This window comes from Trachurus japonicus, chromosome 24 (assembly GCF_045865225.1).
Source record: "Trachurus japonicus isolate A0001 chromosome 24, Traja_1.0".
Classification (NCBI taxonomy): domain Eukaryota; kingdom Metazoa; phylum Chordata; class Actinopteri; order Carangiformes; family Carangidae; genus Trachurus; species Trachurus japonicus.
The window spans coordinates 27487760-27505982 of record NC_140930.1 but is presented as its reverse complement, the minus strand read 5'-3'; the positions used below and the strand labels follow the sequence as shown (position 1 = coordinate 27505982).

The 18223-nt window shown below is 43.0% G+C and overlaps 1 protein-coding gene across 8 annotated transcripts in view; it reads left to right on the top strand.

The window, feature by feature from the left end:
* ccdc85cb (coiled-coil domain containing 85C, b) overlaps positions 1-18223 on the top strand; it is a 49971-nt gene that overhangs the window by 9950 nt on the left and 21798 nt on the right. For 4 of the 8 annotated variants that reach the window (XM_085771238.1, XM_085771237.1, XM_085771234.1 and 1 more), the window contains exon 2: positions 13276-13302. The exons of the other annotated variants lie outside the window; for them this stretch is intronic. In XM_085771238.1, the coding sequence (XP_085627364.1) occupies positions 13276-13302 (27 nt within the window). The remainder of the gene's footprint in view (positions 1-13275; positions 13303-18223) is intronic. 8 annotated transcript variants of the gene reach the window in all.

The window sequence follows — 18223 nt, the reverse complement described above, 5'->3', positions numbered from 1 at the left end:
TGTTCTTCTCTGTTCACCAGTTAGTTCCCTAACTTTGTCCATTAGCTATTTGCTGCTGCTCAAGTAGCATTTTATTTCTTCCTAAAACCATTTGCTTGCTGTAACTGAAAAGTATGCAAATAAGAGCTGCTGAGAGTAATGGTGTACCATTTATCCAAAACAAATACACAAAAGACACAAACTCATCCATAAAGGTGAGAATCACAGGTAATTCAGTGATTACACTCTGTTGTTTCATCACTACCCTGTAGCCACTTTCACATTACACTTAAAAATACCCTGAGAAGTTTGCTTTTGACTATTGAAGAGTATCATATTAATCTGGATGAACCTACCACATTTGTTAATGGGTCCATTTTCGATGAATATATCGCTTTGTCTTTATAGTTATTTTGATGTTATTATTTAGTGGTCGGCTCGCCACTTCGCTTTCCGAAAAGTCCTTGTAGTCACTTTTATCATTTGATTAACTGTAACAACTTTCAAAAGATAAGAATCTTGGCATTGTGTTTCCTGGCTCTTCTTAATCTGACAGAGTAGACTGACAGATGATGTTACAGATTCTAATATACCTTGAGATGGATAGATGATGGATAGATACTAGATAGACAGACAGACAGACAGACAGACAGACAGACAGACAGACAGACAGACAGACAGACAGACAGACAGACAGACAGACAGACAGACAGACAGACAGACAGACAGACAACTCTCTGTAATGTAGCTTGCCTGCAGCATGTAAGGTTCTGGGAAAGGCACATCCCATTTTTGTTCTCTTCCCCATCGTCAGCGAGTCCTTAACTGACTAAAGTTAATCTTATTGAGAGGCACTGCACCTCTGGCAAGACCTTTATTGATCTGTGCAGTATATCAGATGGGATGAGATCTAAACAGCTGAATAAGATGCAAAGGACAGACACAGGAGGGGGATTCAAAAGAGTAACTGGGTCCAGTTACAAAAACCCATCTGGGGCCGCTCCATAAATTCACTATCAGCACTTCGGTTTTGTCTATGCATCACACCTTGTGACCTTCGACAGTGGAATGGTCCCAGGTTGCCAAAAGTCAGCAACTCCTCGACAGAACACCTCTTCATCAGCTCCTTTCGAGGCCTGGGAGGAACAAGGTGTTCATCTGGGTTTTCTGCCTGTCAGCTCTTTGCTTTTAGTTGCTGTGACATTGGAGACTGGAGTCAGCAGATGTCTTCACCTTTCTTGCATTTAAATAATGCTGTCACCGAACTCCCAACTTGTAGAGTAACAGTTACAGATTGTCTTTGCTCTCGCTTGGGTGCTCCAGATGTGTCCGTGGGGCCACTTTTTTTTTGGTAGGTCCCAAATGGAACGACTCATTAGTTTTCAAGTTGGACGACATGTCTGAGGAATTTGTGCAAACGATTTAGCTGACTGACAGAAAATCTGCTGCGCTGTTACAGTAAACAAATATCGAAACACTTGATTAACAGCTTCACAGGCGTAATTGTAACTTTTACGTAACTGGAACGCCTGGAAAAAAAAAAACCCAGAATCTGGCAGCAGGCCCTCGAGATGGATGAGATTATGTGAAGCTTTGACGGTCGACCGAAGCATCTGGAATGAATTGTACAGTCTCGATGCTGTTGCTCCATTCTCAGGAAGTTTTTTGGGATGGTTTCAGGTAACCTTGCTCCACTGTTCTGCAGGCTAATTTCCTCTTGCAGGCCGGGTTTTAAGTGCCAAGACGGAGCTGTGTACATTGGGAAAACATGTTTCTGTTTTGGTTTGGGATGGGCCCCGACACGGACATTTACCTCAACTCATTTTTTGTTACTTCAGGCCTGGAAAGAAGCAGTAGTTGGATCTTTTGCATGAAGTCTATGAATGGAGAAATGGGACACCTTTCTTATTTTGCTAAATATGTAAAGAATTAGCCAACTGGGGAACATGCGAGTTGTATTTTGAATTCTTCTCACAGTGGATGAGGTTACAGACTTTCAGGCATTCCAGCGCTGCTCCTCCTTCTTCTCCATTAATGCCTCACACTAATGCAACTGTGCCCATCTGTCAGTGTGGCCTATTGTTATCCACACAGTGTTACAAAGACAGTGGAGAGTAGTTTCCTCTCTGTCTCTGAAATATCAGAAGAGTTGGGGGGGGGGGGCTAACAAATAAAGGGTCTCCTTTAAAGCACCGCTTCCCCTATGTACAGACTCAACACTGCAGCATAGTTGTAGACTCTTAACCTCTTTGTTTACTCATACTTGGATTTCTCCCACTGTTCTGAACTCAGAAATGAGCAAAACTGAACCACACTGAATTAATGGCCTTAAGCGGTAAATGGAAAAACTTCAAAAATGTGTTTTAATATTCTTGATGGCTGATAATGCTTTTATCAGAGCTGTGAAGGTGATCCAAAAAAAAAGAGAGATAATGAAGCGAAACACCAAGAGCGGCCAAGAACAGTCACATGAATAATTCTGAACATAGTTAGACATGTTAAAACCTTCGTCTGATGTTTCCCATCGGGTCCAAAAAGCTTTCCGCCTTGTGCTTTCTTCAATAAAACATAAAGAATAAAAAGCAGGTGAGTCACATGGGGAAGGTCAGGGGCCAGTTTTGAACTCTGAATGCTATGAATACATCATCAATGTTCCCTCGACATTAAATATTTATTTAAAAAATGATTCATCTATCTCTCTCCCTGTGCCCCAGTTGTGCTGCTCATGACAAATGCCCAGCAATGATAAAATGCCATCAAAAATCTATTAAGACCACCCCACTTAACTAGACCTGATCTCAGATTATAAAGGCCGATCAAAGTCATTATTTATTGAACTCTGCCGAGTGCAAGTGTGTTCGGTTGGGGCGATGCGGCTGTGACAATCATAAAGCGCTTAGGTAGAGGCTGATAATCATATGAGAACGCAGTTTGTCGGACTAAATCAACGACTGGCAGCCTCGGCAGACCAGAGGGAGAGAGGTGCACGTACAAAAGCATTTTATCTCTTCATCTGTTTTGCATGTATTTGATATTCATGGTATTGGAGGATATTTGTGCCCGGTATTAATGTTCGTGGAACAACCATCAGGGATGTCCACATGATTATCTAAAACTCTGGAGATGTTCCTGGGTCTCCCCTCCGATCCTCTTTAACTCCATCAGCGTTAGCTCTGGGTTCAGCAGATGTGCAGATAATGTCAGATTACACACGGGCCGCTCAGCTCTGGTTGGCCGCAGCGCCGGATCTTTAAAAGAGGATGTAGCCGAGGTTGGTGGATGGAAAGTGGATTGAAAGTAGGGATGGAGAGAGTTTGGTTTTTCGTGTTTTGACGGAGGTTAGAGGAAGAGATGGTATACCCTCTCCTGTTTCTGTCGGGATGGCCATTATGGCTTCTTATATAGAGTTGGTTCGGTGTCCGACGAGCCAATTGGAGCCAGTAATTCATCTTCAGTGGGGCATCACGCAGCATATTTCAAACTCGGCTCACTCACACACTGAGAGGGGATGACACTTCTGACAGCCAATTATAGCCAGCCTGTTTCTCCTCTCTTTCTCTCAGCGCTGTGGCCTCTTTTAGTTCTGATCTCACACTGCTTCACTCCTCTGCTGCTGCTGTTTTTGGAAGAGTTCGGCATCAGCACATTTGGAATCGGGCGTCGTCAGCTTGCAGTGAAACAAAGCTCGGTTAATACTTTACCAGCACCAAGCTGCCTCGTAACCCCTCCCCCCCCCCCCGAATCCTGGAGGTCTCAAACTAGAGCTTTTGAGCTTAAAACAGTTTAATGCTGTACTTTAAACTTTAATTGCGACAACTTGATTCGCCTGCTGTGCCTCATTTGTGTTCAACGTCTACCAAGCTACCAGCTATAAATTAGTTTTTTGCTTTCAACAACAAGTTGACTCGCTGTGGCAGAGTAAATATGACAGGTTTTATTATGTTCAGTGAACTAAAAAGTTTTCTACAGCATGTTAAAATGCTATTTAAGTACTTTGTGATTTGAAAATTTGACTGCTTTAATATTTATTTTTTATTATTTATTATTATTTAAAGTGATGAAACTCATACTTTTTTGAAGGCTTGGAGGGCATCGGTGCTGGACTTTTCTTTAATGATTCCACTTTGATGTGTGACTGTCTTCATGACTAGTAGGATTATTGATTTTGTTTTTATTTATGTTTTTAAAAAGACTTTTGTGAAATTCTACAGCCAAATATCTCATATTTTCCAAAATATTACAAATGTTGTCTGCATTTTTGTTGAGTGGACTGTTGGTGCAGATGTTATATCACACCAAATGGGGAAAAGCTCTTTAACTGGTCTGAAGAATTCTGTATGGCTCATTCTCATGGGCATGAATTTCCTCCATCGTTTTTGCAGAACATAGGATAATTTGTCCTCTGTCCTCTTTTCTTTCATGTCCATTAAAACACAAAGATGTACAGAACATGGACTATGTGCCTCAAAGTGGCAAGAATACCATCCACCACCTGTCCCAGGCAGTCAAATGTAAACTGAGAGCAGAAAACAGGAAGCTGGGCAATTTTTTAAATGTGCTACATTTTTCACTCCATAAAAATTGTATATCACGGCGTTTAGCAGAGTCTCCTCTCTCTGAAAATATAAATCTATGTGAAAGAAGTTATGATGTGAATTTGACAGGTGTCTCTCAATGTCCCACTCGGTGAAGCTAAACAATTAAAATCACCGTGGCAACCTCTGAGTGCGGGTGCGGGCAAACAGCTGATTCAAATCAGCTGATTAGACGTCTTCCCTGATGTCTGTGGTGTTTATCAAACGCTCGACTGACGTTACTGTCAAAGTCCTGCTACAAACCGCTCCCACGCTACATAGAAGACACATCGAGTTACGGACGTCAACAGAAATCTTCAGTACAGGGTTAGATGGGAAGAATTCAGATGAAGTAGATATTGTATAGTCTAGTTACCCATTTTATGTGATCTCAATCTGAATTAGATTAATTGAGTAACAAACCGCGCCAAGAGGGATTTCTGGAGATGTATTACAGTGTGTTATCTCCTATATATCCTCTGTGCCTTGCTCGCTCTCCTCTCAGTCAACAAAAGATGGAAGGGGATTAAACCATTGATGTTTGAGCTGTGCCGAGGCTCTCTGAAACATGGCAGAGGGTTTGGAGGGGAGGGCTTCTCCGTTAAAAGGATTTGAAGAGCGGGATCCAGCGCTATATCTCTCTGCCCACCACTCTTTTAAATACATGGCACGTAGCCCTGCATATGATATGCACTGTATGAACCGAGGCACTCTCTTCAACCCTTCAGGAGACATAGCATTGTTAAACGGCATGCACACTTGATGAAAGTGCCCTTGTTAGGGTGCAACAGGGTGTCGTAACAGGAAGTAGAGGGATAAAGGATGGGGCGAAGGATCAAAGTGTCTCCTAGAGGGCTGTTGTGGAGAAACCTCTGAAAGAGAGATGCAAGGTTGAAGATCCAGGAGCAACAGAGGACACTGCAGAGCAAGCAGCTTCTCCTCTATGCCTGTTGCTAGGATACCATGCCCTCTTATTCAGTATTATGGGGTGTGCTTAACTGTGCTTTCTCTAGCTATAGAGTGGCACCTCCTTTAGCTCTGTGCCTTTCAACTGTACATCTCTCTCCCCATGCTTGACAAATTACGGCTGTCGGACTTTTCCTTTTTGATTGGGAAACTTTGAAACAAGTTGACTCTTGTTGCGGAGGAATGCCATGTCCATCCAGTGTTTTTGTTGCCACCAGTGACTTTAAATCTGCTCCATCAAGAAGGAATGTGTACTAGTGTATACCTCGAGGGCCTCCTTGTAGCCGGCACATGTACAACAAACAAAAGCGGTAGGCATGAAATGGAAAAGGATGAAGAGGAAGGCCGTGTCATGTGCTACCAGTTAGTAATTCTCCAGACCCAGGCTGCATATGGTGCAGTATTTATACAGCGTGGCACAAGATGAAAGGTACAACATGAGCCGTTTCCATGCAGAAGTTAATAACTGGCCGTTTGGAAAATGCTGGATGAGATAATGGCATCACAAAAGCTTGCCAAGTCAAATGAAAGCAGAGGGATACAATTGATTCCCATTGTGTTAATGCTGTATTTACCACAGTCATGGCGGTGCGGTTCACCCAATGGGTGGAAAGGCTGACGGAGGAGGTTTTTTTGGCGGGGGAGCCCACATCAGTGGCTGAGGAGAAGGGGAATCTCAGAATTGAGGAAAATTGAGAAAAATATGGAAGAGGCAAGAAGTAGGATTAGGAAAAGTGGACGGGGTGGGGGGGGGGGTGGGGGGGTTGTGGAGAGTGAGGGAAGGGGACATGAGGAGGGAAAAGGAGAGAAACAAGAAGACATGAAAGTAGAAATGGAGGTGAAATGAGCACAGATGGGGCAAAGAGCGACGGATGAGGTAGAGGAGGATCAGGTGAGAGGGGAGAGGGAAAAAAGAGGCAAACGGAGGACATAACAAAACAAGAGGATGAAAGAGAGGAAGATGGCACTGCTAGGAGGCGCAGCTGGGAAATGGCCTGAAACCTCAGCTGCTGCCGCTGAGAGGGTTTGGGTTTGGGGGGTGGGGGGGCCTTAAAAACACAGAAAAAGGCTTGAAATATCACTGCAGCAGCACTGCGCTGAATGAAGAGCTTCCTGTCGACCTCCTATACTTTTATTTTCAGAGAAGTAAATATTTCAGCAGAGGAATCCATTTCTTCATTACACAGCTGCTGTCACTCTATGCATCTCTGTCTTTTTAAATGGGAGTGCGAACTGTGTTTTTTGGCCTCCAAACCTACTATTATAATATATGCAGGAAAGTTGAATAATTTAGTCGTAATTCTTTTCATTCAGCAAATTCTGAAAGTAAAAAAGTTAAAGTTCGAAGCATTCAAGGAATGAGATGCACATAGGCACACATATTGTACACTTCTATTCCACATACAGTCGGTTGCTTAATCCAACAAATGCGACACTATAATCCAACAAATGCAACACCGTACAAATCTCAATTATGACTTTGCTTTTATAGACTTACACATGACCTCCAGTGTGTTTCATAACTGATTTAACTTGGATTATTTCCATCTGCTAAAATGTTTTACAACCACCAAACATCTCGTCGGTGGTCTGAAGTTGACTTACTCACAGTTTTGCGATGAGTTATGGTTTTCAGTCTGAGATATCAACTGTAAAATTTATTGCATAGCTGCAGATGTTAATAGCGCTTGGGTGGGGCCCTACCCTGACTTCAAATTCCAGGGAAATGTCAATAAGAGGAGCCCGCTGACAGGAACTTGGATCTAAGGTAAAGAGAGAGCACAGCACATTGTCATTATGTCATAATAAAAACAGAGAATTGGTTACGTAAGTCAGGCGTCGGAGTCTGTGAACATGCCCTGTTGCTGAACTGCCTCATGGGATTCCACATGCATGCGGAAAGAGAAATGCGAGAGAAGGGTCGAATTAAAGTTCACATTTCACAAGTCTGAAGAGAGAGAGAAGTGGGACATTGTTGTTTTTCAATTATTTACACAGTTTGCTGCTGTGTAGCAAAATACACTGTATGTTAAAGCTAATAATTTAGCTTATGGTGCAGATAAATATGCTGACACTGGTTTTCAGCCTGCGGCCTTTTAAGTTTTAATAAATCAGGGCTGTGCAATTAAAAAGTCGGGCGTACATCTTTGTATGTGGACATTGTGCTGACGCCACGCAGATGCAACAAAATCAATAATACATCCCTTGTTCCGATTCAGTGCTGTGCAGGGTTGTGGGAAACTGGAAGGTACCCAAACACTTGGACAGGCTGTCCACCCTGGCCCGGCCAGCGCCCCTCTGCAGGGTGGACGGCCTGGCAGACTAACACATTCACACCTTCAGGCAATTTCCAGTCACCAGCCTGCCCGACCCGCGTTTCTTTGGAAAGTGGAAGAAAAAATAGAACAAGTGCAGGAAATCCACAGACACAGAGGGGGAACAGGAAAACACTAAGCAGTTTTAAAATTTCCCACCAGCTGAAAACACTGAACTCATTGCGTTCTTTAAAACGAGACAGAGAGGCAAGAGAATGTTGTCGAGGACAAAGAGCCAGCATATGTTCCTGTTTGCTAATCTGGAGCTTTTACAGTAAGATGATTAAAGGTCTGATAACCCCTCCGTATATAAAAAAGGCATAAAACAGCTGAAGGCTCATGTAGAGCAAGTTAGCATTTATTTTTATTATCAGTCTGCCTCTCTTAAACCTCTAACCCTCTGATTTAGTAAGCTATATTGGAATCTGCAGCGATCGGATATTGACAGCCTCATCCTCGCTGTGCTGTCCCATCGCCCACAACTGTTTCCTCTACCGGTTTCTGTTCGTGATTTCCTGCTGACCTCCCTCTGTCGGTAAGATCCACTGAGTCAGAGGGACCAGCTGGTCGCACACAGTGTGTCTGACCCAACTGTGCTGTCCAAGATAAAGTTAGTCTTGCTGTTGTCTCATCCCTGGTGTCTTTATTCTGAAGCTGACTAAGGGGAGCCAGACAGTCGAACACTGCCAAAAAAAACTATGAAGACCCAGTTATTATTTGCTGTCAGATTGAGCTGTTATAAATGGTCTCATGTTGAACATTAGTCACGTATAATGTTGACACATTTAATTTGTAATATCACACATCATTAAATGTCTACGGCCCTGTTAGGACCTGCTGTATTGCATTATATACTCTATGTTGGTGCAGCTGGTCACAGTTCACACTTTACAAAAATATGTCCTAAAAATGAAATGGAAATACTTTCAGATGATTTTTTGCTTCTGAATGTTGGTGCTATGTTTTGAAGTTAGCAGTTAAAGGGATAGTTCAACATTTTGGCAAATTGGCCCATTGCCATAATCGCTATAGTCATAGCAGTAGGTTCGTTACCTTTATTTGTCGGTGTAAGCTATTTTTAGAACGGCGGAGCGAAGCAGCAGGCTGCTCAGAGCTACGCTATGGAGGCTAAAGGAATTTCTTGGTTTCCCTCATCAAACTCATCAAATACAAAATCCCCAAACTCCAAAACGCTTTCCTGGACAAGTTGTGACCTGCACATTCACCACGCTATGAGATAATAATGGAACGTTACGAAACGGAGCCGTTTTCAAGGTAAATACAGGGTAAATAGAGAGTCTGCTTGCTGAAAAACTGTCCCTGAACGCAACACGCATCAGCGGTTTTGCATGGATTTACCTCTTAAACAGGTCCGTCTCGTAACGTTCCGTTATTATCTCATAGCGTGGTGAACAACTTGTCCACGACAGCGTTTTGGAGTTGTTGGATTGTGTATTTGATGAGTTTGATGGGGGAAACCAAGAAATTCCCTTAGCCTCCATAGCATAGCTCTGAGCAGCCTGCTGCTTCGCTCCGCCGTTCTAAAAATAGCTTACACCGACAATTAAAGATAACGAACCTACTGCTATGACTATAGCGATTATGGCAATGGGCCAATTTGCCAAAATGTTGAACTATCCCTTTAATATCCTTTTTTTTCTAGGATATTGAAGGATGACATATTTTGACATTTTGGGAAATGTGCGTCTTTTCCTTCCCGTGGAAACTTAGGCAAGAGGACTGATACAGCTAAGCTGACGAGCATTACATCATGTTTATTTTAAAAGAAGACTGAGAGATTCATCACATAAAATGCAGCCAGTAGCCCCAGGATTTTATTCAACCACCTCCTACAGCTCAGTGGCTTTGGAATCCAGTGGCAGCACATCAGCCTCAGCCACACTTATAATTTTCCAGTCAAAAACAGTTTAATTTTATAGTTGGGGAACAAATTTTGCTGTTTGTTCACTTATTGGACCCAGACTCCCCCTCCCAAAAAGATCTTCAAAGCCTGTGACTGTTAGATTGATGAGGCTGACGTGATTCTGCCCCGTCAGAGGCTGTATCAGACCGACTGCCTCTATGGCCACCCTGCTGTGTAAATGATAGCCATGCATCATAAAGTGAGAACGCGTGACTTGGCGACCAAACGATGGGGTGTCAGGGAGGTCTGATATAATAAAATTACCAGTTGATGAGTTTCCATTAGGCTTTATGAGGTATTTATATTCATGTGTATGTGTATGTGTGTAAGATGAAGTCTTCATCAGATTGATTCAGGTCAGGTTAACCATCTGGCTATAAACCTCTAGTCTCACTCGCTAATGGAATTTGTTCCTGTGATTCTCCCCTGTGTGTGTGTGTGTGTGTGTGTGTGTGTGTGTGTGTGTGTGTGTGTGTGTGTGTGTGTGTGTGTGTGTGTGTGTGTGTGTGTGTGTGTTTGTTTATGTGAGTGTGTGTCTGTGTTAGTTTGTGTGCCCCCTGTACAAGCTACACTAATAAACCTAATGGCTACAGAGTCAGAGGTGGTTTGGACCTCTTAAAAGGAAGGAGCACTTCAATGCTGCAGTGGCAGTTATGGCATTGGGACAGTTATGATATACCACAGCACAGTGTATAATGACATTTAAAGCCCTCCCTATGTATACAATATTTATATATAGCCATAGCCCTAATCCACTACATCATCCAATCAGATGCACTGCCCTAAATTGTAAATGTATTTAAAGCAGATATCAGCTTCACGGCCGTTTCGGCTAATGCTGCGTTCAAGGCAGGCTTTTGAAACCGTAAGTTACAGCTTCAAGTCACAACTACGACTTGGTAGCGTTCCAGGTAACCCGTAGCTCGTGTTTTTACCATCCTGTTGTCTGTGAAAGTTCCCTATAACGGCCACTCGTAACTTCCGACCCGTGAACTCGTACCAGATCGAACTGGTATGACTTCACAGGAAGGAAAAACACAAAGTACGAGTTTCCTTGAACGCACCATGAGTTAGCAGCCCCCGCCCTTGTCAGGCATCAATTGGTCCTCGTGCTACGTCACCACATTCACGCGCATCCCTTGGCTGCACACACAGCCCTTCATGCCGTTCTCTCCCCTCATTGGATAACACTTGTATCCCACAAGGAAAATTTTCTCCTCGGGTTACAGCAGAGCAGAGTGACGGAGAGACTCGTGTTTAGGCTGAAATACTCCATGTAAGTGATTGCTGACGGAAAATAGGACTATTTAGGACTTATATTAACAAAAACATTCCACTGATATCTCCTTTAACATAGGCAGCTGCAGCAGTTGTAAATGTCATTACTGCCTTAAGGGTGGGAATGGGGCTGGTGCTAGTAGCAGCGCTGTTTGATGAAGCCACTCATTAGTTGCAATTACATGTTAACTGGTGTGATAAATCACTGTAGTTGTGATTGGAGATGCGTTTGGTTGAGCCGCTGCTTGTTTTATTGATTTGTATACTCACACACACACTGCACAGTATACACATACACACTGCCTCAGTGCCATAGAGTGTGTAGGTCAGCAGTGTATAGGTCCATGTTTCTTTACCTTGTAGTACTCCCCACACCAGACTCTTTGCCCCACTTCCATGCTACATGCACACTGGATATCGTCTGCTCTACATACTCACATCACATTAGACTATTCTTGGAGTTGGTGTAGACTGTACAACACTCTGTACTGTACTGTTTTATACAAATTAATACAATACATGTCGGACATCAATCAAACAGTGAATAATTCCACTGCCAAATAAAAGTTACAAAATAACCTGAAAGGCCTCCCTAAAGACTGAACATTTCCTTTTTCTGTACTCATATCTGTCTAGAGCTGTCTTGATATCCTGTGCCAATTTTACTTTTATTTTTGGCTTGCCAGCATTGCATTCTGGGACAGCATTTGTCAAGAGAACACTTAATAACTAAGCTGTATTTTTCAGTTTATTGACTGTAAATATGAAATAAGAGTAACAGAATAACTGCAAGAGAATGTTTTTTAAAATCCCATTCACTCTACTTTCTCTTCAGCAGACAAGAGGGAAAACTCGACTCAAACCAACAGAGACAAGAGAAAGATGCAAAAGAGCAAATAATTAAAAAAAGACAACACCTTAAATCATTTTAATGCCTTTATTTTTATTTAATTTCCCTTCTCATCCCCCCCTCTCCTCCCAGTTATTGCTTGCTTTATGTCTCCACCAGGCCAGTAAGAGTTGACTGACCTGTTGCATATGAGACCTCCTTTAGAACAGACCCCCACCCCCACAGCAGGGGGCCTGGGACCAACTGGGTCTGAGGAACTTTTTATTTGGAAAGGGGATCAAGTTGTCTGACTCCAAGCTGTCCTGTCTCCCAAGTTAACCCCCAGGTCATCTAGACCCAGTCTGAGGGGGTCCCTTCATAGAAGTATGCAAACTCGATTCTAAATCCATCATAGTCAACTATTTGTCATCTTCGAGATCAAAGAATTGCTAGCATAACACAGCAAAGACAAATTCCTTAGATTTTTTTTCACTTTTCTAAATTACTATAGATAGATAGATAGATAGATAGATAGATAGATAGATAGATAGATAGATAGATAGATAGATACTTTAATAATCCTTCACTTTTATTATGGTAGTTACAGCAGCAGCATTCACATGTCATTGTCATGTCATGTCACAATAAAAAAAGATAAATATACAGCTCTATCTAGAGAGTTGCAGACCTGAATAGAAAATTAATCTAATTCCCAATAAACTAATAAACCTACAAGTAGAAATTCAAATGCAATACATATAAATAAATATAAATAAATACATCAGAGTTAAAAGACTAAAAATAGTTAATTATTATTTAAAACAAGAAGTTCTATTTTAAAAGGAAAGTAAAGTGCTGGAGTATTGCACATTAGACTGAGCTATTGCCCATTGAAGAGTTTTATGGCGGCATATGATTCCCTGAAAAAAAAAGAAGTAATTTATAATGACTGATAATTCGTAAAACATGAAAATCATTATATTGTCAACAAGCATTAGACTGAAGGTGGTACAGATCCAGAGCTGAGGAGATGATCAGGCCAGTCTGTGCTCCGGGTCCATTTAAACTGGAAGTCATTAGACAAGATCAGACACCTTGGGAATGCTTGGCAGCTGTGATCAAACAGAAGACATGCAAAGAAAACATGTTGTCTTGGCGGCCCCGTCTCACAGCCCAGCAGGCATAACGGCGACAAAAATAAACACAAGCGAAGCCTAATGTTTGCTTGTCAGGGCTTGTAAGGTTTTCCTCCCCAAAAAAAGGTTGCTGGCATTTATGCTCACTTGACTCTTTCTCTCTGTGATGTTTCACACCCCTGACTCCATCTCGATCGTACACACACACACACACACACACACACATAAACATACATTGATGCACATGTGCTTTTTTCTCTTCCTGTGTCTACAGCTGCTAGGTGTCTTGCCATCGGCAGGGGTAAGCTTGTGTATCTGTGTGTGTGTGTGTGTATCTGTGTGTGCAGACACTTGGTAGATTAAAATGTTATTTTGCTGCTGCCGCTGCTTCTTACAAGGAGATTTTATGTTGGTGGGGTTAAAAATAGCCTGTTTCTGTGCATGTGTGTTTGTCAGCACCATGTTCCTGTTTGGATGCGTTTCAGAGAGTTCTGTCTTGTAGAAGAGGATGAGGATGTCTCAGAGTCAGGAACATTGGTCACTCCTCTCCAGTACGTTGAAGTGAGTTGAGAAATAAGTCAGAGGGGAAACATCCACGGATCAAGTGGATAATGAGTCCGAGCCTTGCTTTCTTCTGTAGTGGAGACCTGGATGGAGCCGACGCAAACCATTCATAATGGGATGAAATAGAATTCCCTTGGTTATTATGGCTGTTTCTGTCCTGTCTGCACAGTATCTCTTGTCTCCCTACTGTACAGCTCCCTCTCAACTCTCCTGTTTCCTTTCTAATGGCCTCTTTTCCTGACAACTGCAGAGTATAAGTGCTGTCGCCTTCGCTTAGTCTCACCACATCTCAAAATGCTGCTGTCAGGTCGAGTCAGAGGCTATGGAACTCCGGTCCAACATCAATTCAATTTCAGCCGTGGTTAGGATGAGATAACTGTCTATCTGGGCAGCTCTTACGTAAGATATCTTTCTCTTTGTGGCAATTACCGTGCTAATAGCCCCTCAGAGATTCCTTTTATCTGTCAGTGCTCCGTTAATAGTTGGTAAAGCTTCAGAATGAGCAGTGAATGATATGTTTCGTGAGAGCTTTGGCCTCGTGCTGTTGTAAATCTCTCCCAGCGTTTTCCACAGGGCCACGGGGCGTTAACGGGGCCGTTCTCACAAGTCGACTTTTGCCAGACTAGTTTTTAGGATTTCCTACATGTTGTCGCAGGTAATGCTTTGTTTTGAGGTCTAGTCAATCACAGATGAAGCACCGAAGCGATACAGACGCTGTCAACATTTGGATTATATGAGCCACAGGTTGAATCTTGCCGACTCTGCCTTTCCCTCTGATTTGCATTTGAATGAAATCCGATGTGGTTATTATTCATACAAACATTAATGAAACCACTGGGTGATGTCACTGGAAAGAAAAAGCTTATTTCCACATTATTGAGCGAAGCCCCCGTTTTCAGATTGCATCAGAACCCGCACGGCCGATGGGATTTTCAGAGGCCGATAATAGAGGGGTTTCAGGGTTATACTTATTGAAGGAATGTCCTCTGTATTTACCATCTAACTGCTAGCTGTTGTACTCTGCTTACATAAGCACAGCCTTTGCCAGCTCAGCAGTCAGCCAGACAGGCTTTTAAAGGAACGGGGAGGTATGCAGATTTATGCAAATTGGGTTGCCATGGGGTTTGTGGTGGCGAAACCGTGGTAACGGGGAGAGGAATGAGGTTAAAGAGGGCCATGGGCTCTGGGAGGACACTCTCTACCCACAATGCCCTCTGGTGTTTGTTTACACACTGCAGTGGGTTGTGGGTTGTGCGAGGTAAAAGCCAGCCGTCTCTTAAGCCTCTTCTGCAAAGCCTTCCATGGGCACTGTGGGGCATCATGTTGATGACATGCAGACGTTCACAGTCAACATATCAGCGTCTGCTGTCACACGCTGGGGGTCAAATTGCTGGTTTCACATTCGTTTTCTAAATGTTTCTGTTGGAAAAAGCGCCTTGATTGACGTCAGTTTAACCGACAAGTAAATATTCATAACTCCTGCAAAATATAGGCTAGGTAATCTCCACAACACGTCTAACTATCTGTATGATACTGAAATGTGTTTAAACAAATGGGATTGTCTGGGTTTTTGAACACCACTATTTACTGGTTGACTGATCCAGAGGAATGCGCCGTCCCATCCCTGGATCAAGATTTACGCCCCTTGACCTTCAGTGTCAAGGGGCCAGAGGTGTCACCGGGTGTGACATAGCGAGAAGCTTGTAAGCTTGTATTCTTGGAATTGGAAAACACCACAGTGAACATGGTGGTGGTGGTTAGTGGTTAGTACTGTCATTTAACAGTAAGAAAGTTCTGGCCTCTTTGGACACCCCCCCCCCCCAAGTCCAAATAGCTACAGGCTTAGGCTAATTGTTAAAATAGGGTGAATGGTTGTTTGCCTGTTTATGTCAGCTCTCTGAGTGACTGGCAGTCTGTCCAGGGTGTACCCCACCCTCACCCAGTGTCTGCTGGGAAGGGCTCCAGCCCCCCCATGACCCCTATAAGGAAAATCAATGTGGATAATGAATAAACAGAACACGCAAGGATAGATATATGAGTTGCAGTGTAGTGTTCTGTGGACAAACAATATCCATTTGCCAGTTCATCTAAAAATAATCTTTTCTGTTGTATCTCACTGAATGGCGAACACATGCACACATGGACAGTAATTAAGGGTGTGGACCAACTATAAGGCCACAGCTTTGATTTCATGGGATTAAATCCAACTGGCTGCCAGATTGCCATTCTTCTAACCTAATCAAAAGATTAAGGTCATAGGGCACCGTCCCTGCAAGTGGCCTGATCATCTGTGCCTTGTTGCTGTTTGATTGTTAGGCTGCACTGGAGCGTACCGTTGTCGGATTTTTCAGTGACACCAATACACATCACAATCACATATAAGGACTTATTTATAAATCCACACATTAACACGTCGGCTCACACGTAGACACATTTCCAGCCAGCTGTGCACAAGCTTCAGGCGCTCGAAGGCGTCCGCTGACCCTGCAAGGGTGGTGACGGCGAGCGGAGGAGACAGGGGAGGGCCGCATCACTTTGCCGGACAGGATGTGTGATAGCAACAAGACACGTCTGTGTTACTGTCTGCTGGAATACCTATAAATAAACTATATCTCTCTCTCTCTTTCTGCCCTTCTTCCTCTTTCTTTTCTCTCGCCCACAGAGGATGTTGACACAACGATCAATATCAAGACATGAGAGATTTAAACAGGTCTTCAATTTCCACTCGATAGACATTAACCGCCTTTGTTACATTAAAGAGTCCCAACTGACCTCCGCATAGTTTCAAATAACTGCCAGTATAATTACACACATAGCATGTTGTGGGTCATTAGATGAAGTCAATAATGATTCCCTGTCAACTCTGTTTTATCCAGATTGCCAGATTGATTTATGTTGAGAGGAAATGAGGTTCAGCCTGTATGTGTGGGGTGGGAAACAAGTGAGGACCCGCAGTGTGTTAACACTGAACATTATTAGATCTATACTGTTTGACCTAAGCTCTCTTTTTGTCCTTTGGTGAAGCTTAATGATTTTTTCATTAAAGCCACCATGCTCACTAGCAGCATATATTGGAAAGGAATGTGTAACGGAGTGATTTCAGTTACAGCCTCATCGTAACACGGTTATTTTAGGACCCCTTACGCAATGGCACTTGTTAGCCCTCGTAGTTCTCTAAAAGGAGGGTCCAAATGTTCCAGGAGACTTTCTGTTTCATTGTCTTGAGTTTCAAGGAATGCATAGTCTCTCTAATCTATCTCATGAAGTTTAGAAGTGCTTGGTGCTTTCAGGAGACGTCAGTCGGGACTCGGGAGTCAAGGAGGTAAATGCTTCTCTGACATGGGCGTTGTCTGTAAGGGAGTGAGTTTTCAGGGGTAAATCCAAAACAAAGCACTTAAAGGGCCTTTCCACAGCAGAAACTCTTCGAATGGACTAAGGAGCTTTGGAATTTTATGTACCATTTAATCAGAGGAAAACACAAAAGTGAATTCCTGTATAGTAATGAGGGCTCTGGTCTGAGGGTAGTACTAGTAAAAATCTCTTCAAGTACATTCTTAAGAAGTTTTCCATTTGGGTTACAGCTAACAATTTCATTATTAATTAATTTGATATTGTGATATTATTCACAAAGAGGTAGTAAAACCCTGTTCACAACTCAAGCAGTAGTGTTTTCAACAGTTAAAACACAGCTCATTTAGTCATCTTTGTGTGGTCAAGGTCCAAGGTCCCATCACAGCTTATCAGCAGTGGTGTTTCCACAGGAAGACCAAACATGGCTTCACAGGGCTATATATTCATATAATATTCAAACCGAAGTGTGCTAAATATTTATGCCAAGGTAAAATCACTTGTAGTAGTTTTGTATTTGACACAGATGATTTCTCATGCAGTGTGGTAATTCACATGGAAAACCACACTGAGGTGTGTCTAAGTGAGTCCTGTCTGGCATTCCTGTGAACAGCAGCAGCAAATGATTAAAAAGCTGATTCCACCTAGTCGACCTGTCAGAGTTGCTGATATACACAGCCTGCCCTTTTTTAGGTGTAATCCATTTGGCACTTAAACTTTCACACCAGTCACTTAGTATGGGGTTTCTCTTGTCTTCCACACAGATATGCGCACACACTTGTGAAAAAACATGTCTCTAGAACATACTACACACTCACCCACGTAAATCTGCACACATACCAGAGAGTGTGTGGGGAGGTGAGGCACTCTCTCTCCTTCAGAGTGAGTGCCATGTCTTGTCAGATGGGGTTAGCTCCCCGCCAGCTGATGAGCACAGTCGAGCCTTTGAAGCCCTTCCAGGGCCCCGTGGTTTACGTGCTTGGGTTGCCAGGTTCTGCCATCCCCCTCATTAATGCAGCATGGGTGCCCACTTAACTTGTTCCTCTCTGTTCCTTTGGTCAGCTTGCCCTGGCTATGACCGAGTGAGCAGAGGAAGCACGCACTACATGCATACACACATGCATACAGAGTAAAGTGTATGTTCATATTTTTGTATGCATACATTATTTCTCTGCTGTGTATGTGTAGCCTACCCAGGAAGAAGAAATTATGGAGATGATGCAGTTAGTTATCATCAGTCTGTTAACTGAACTCTGTGCCTCCCCCCAAAAGCATTTGGCCAGTTAGCATGTAGCAAGTCTAACTTGGCA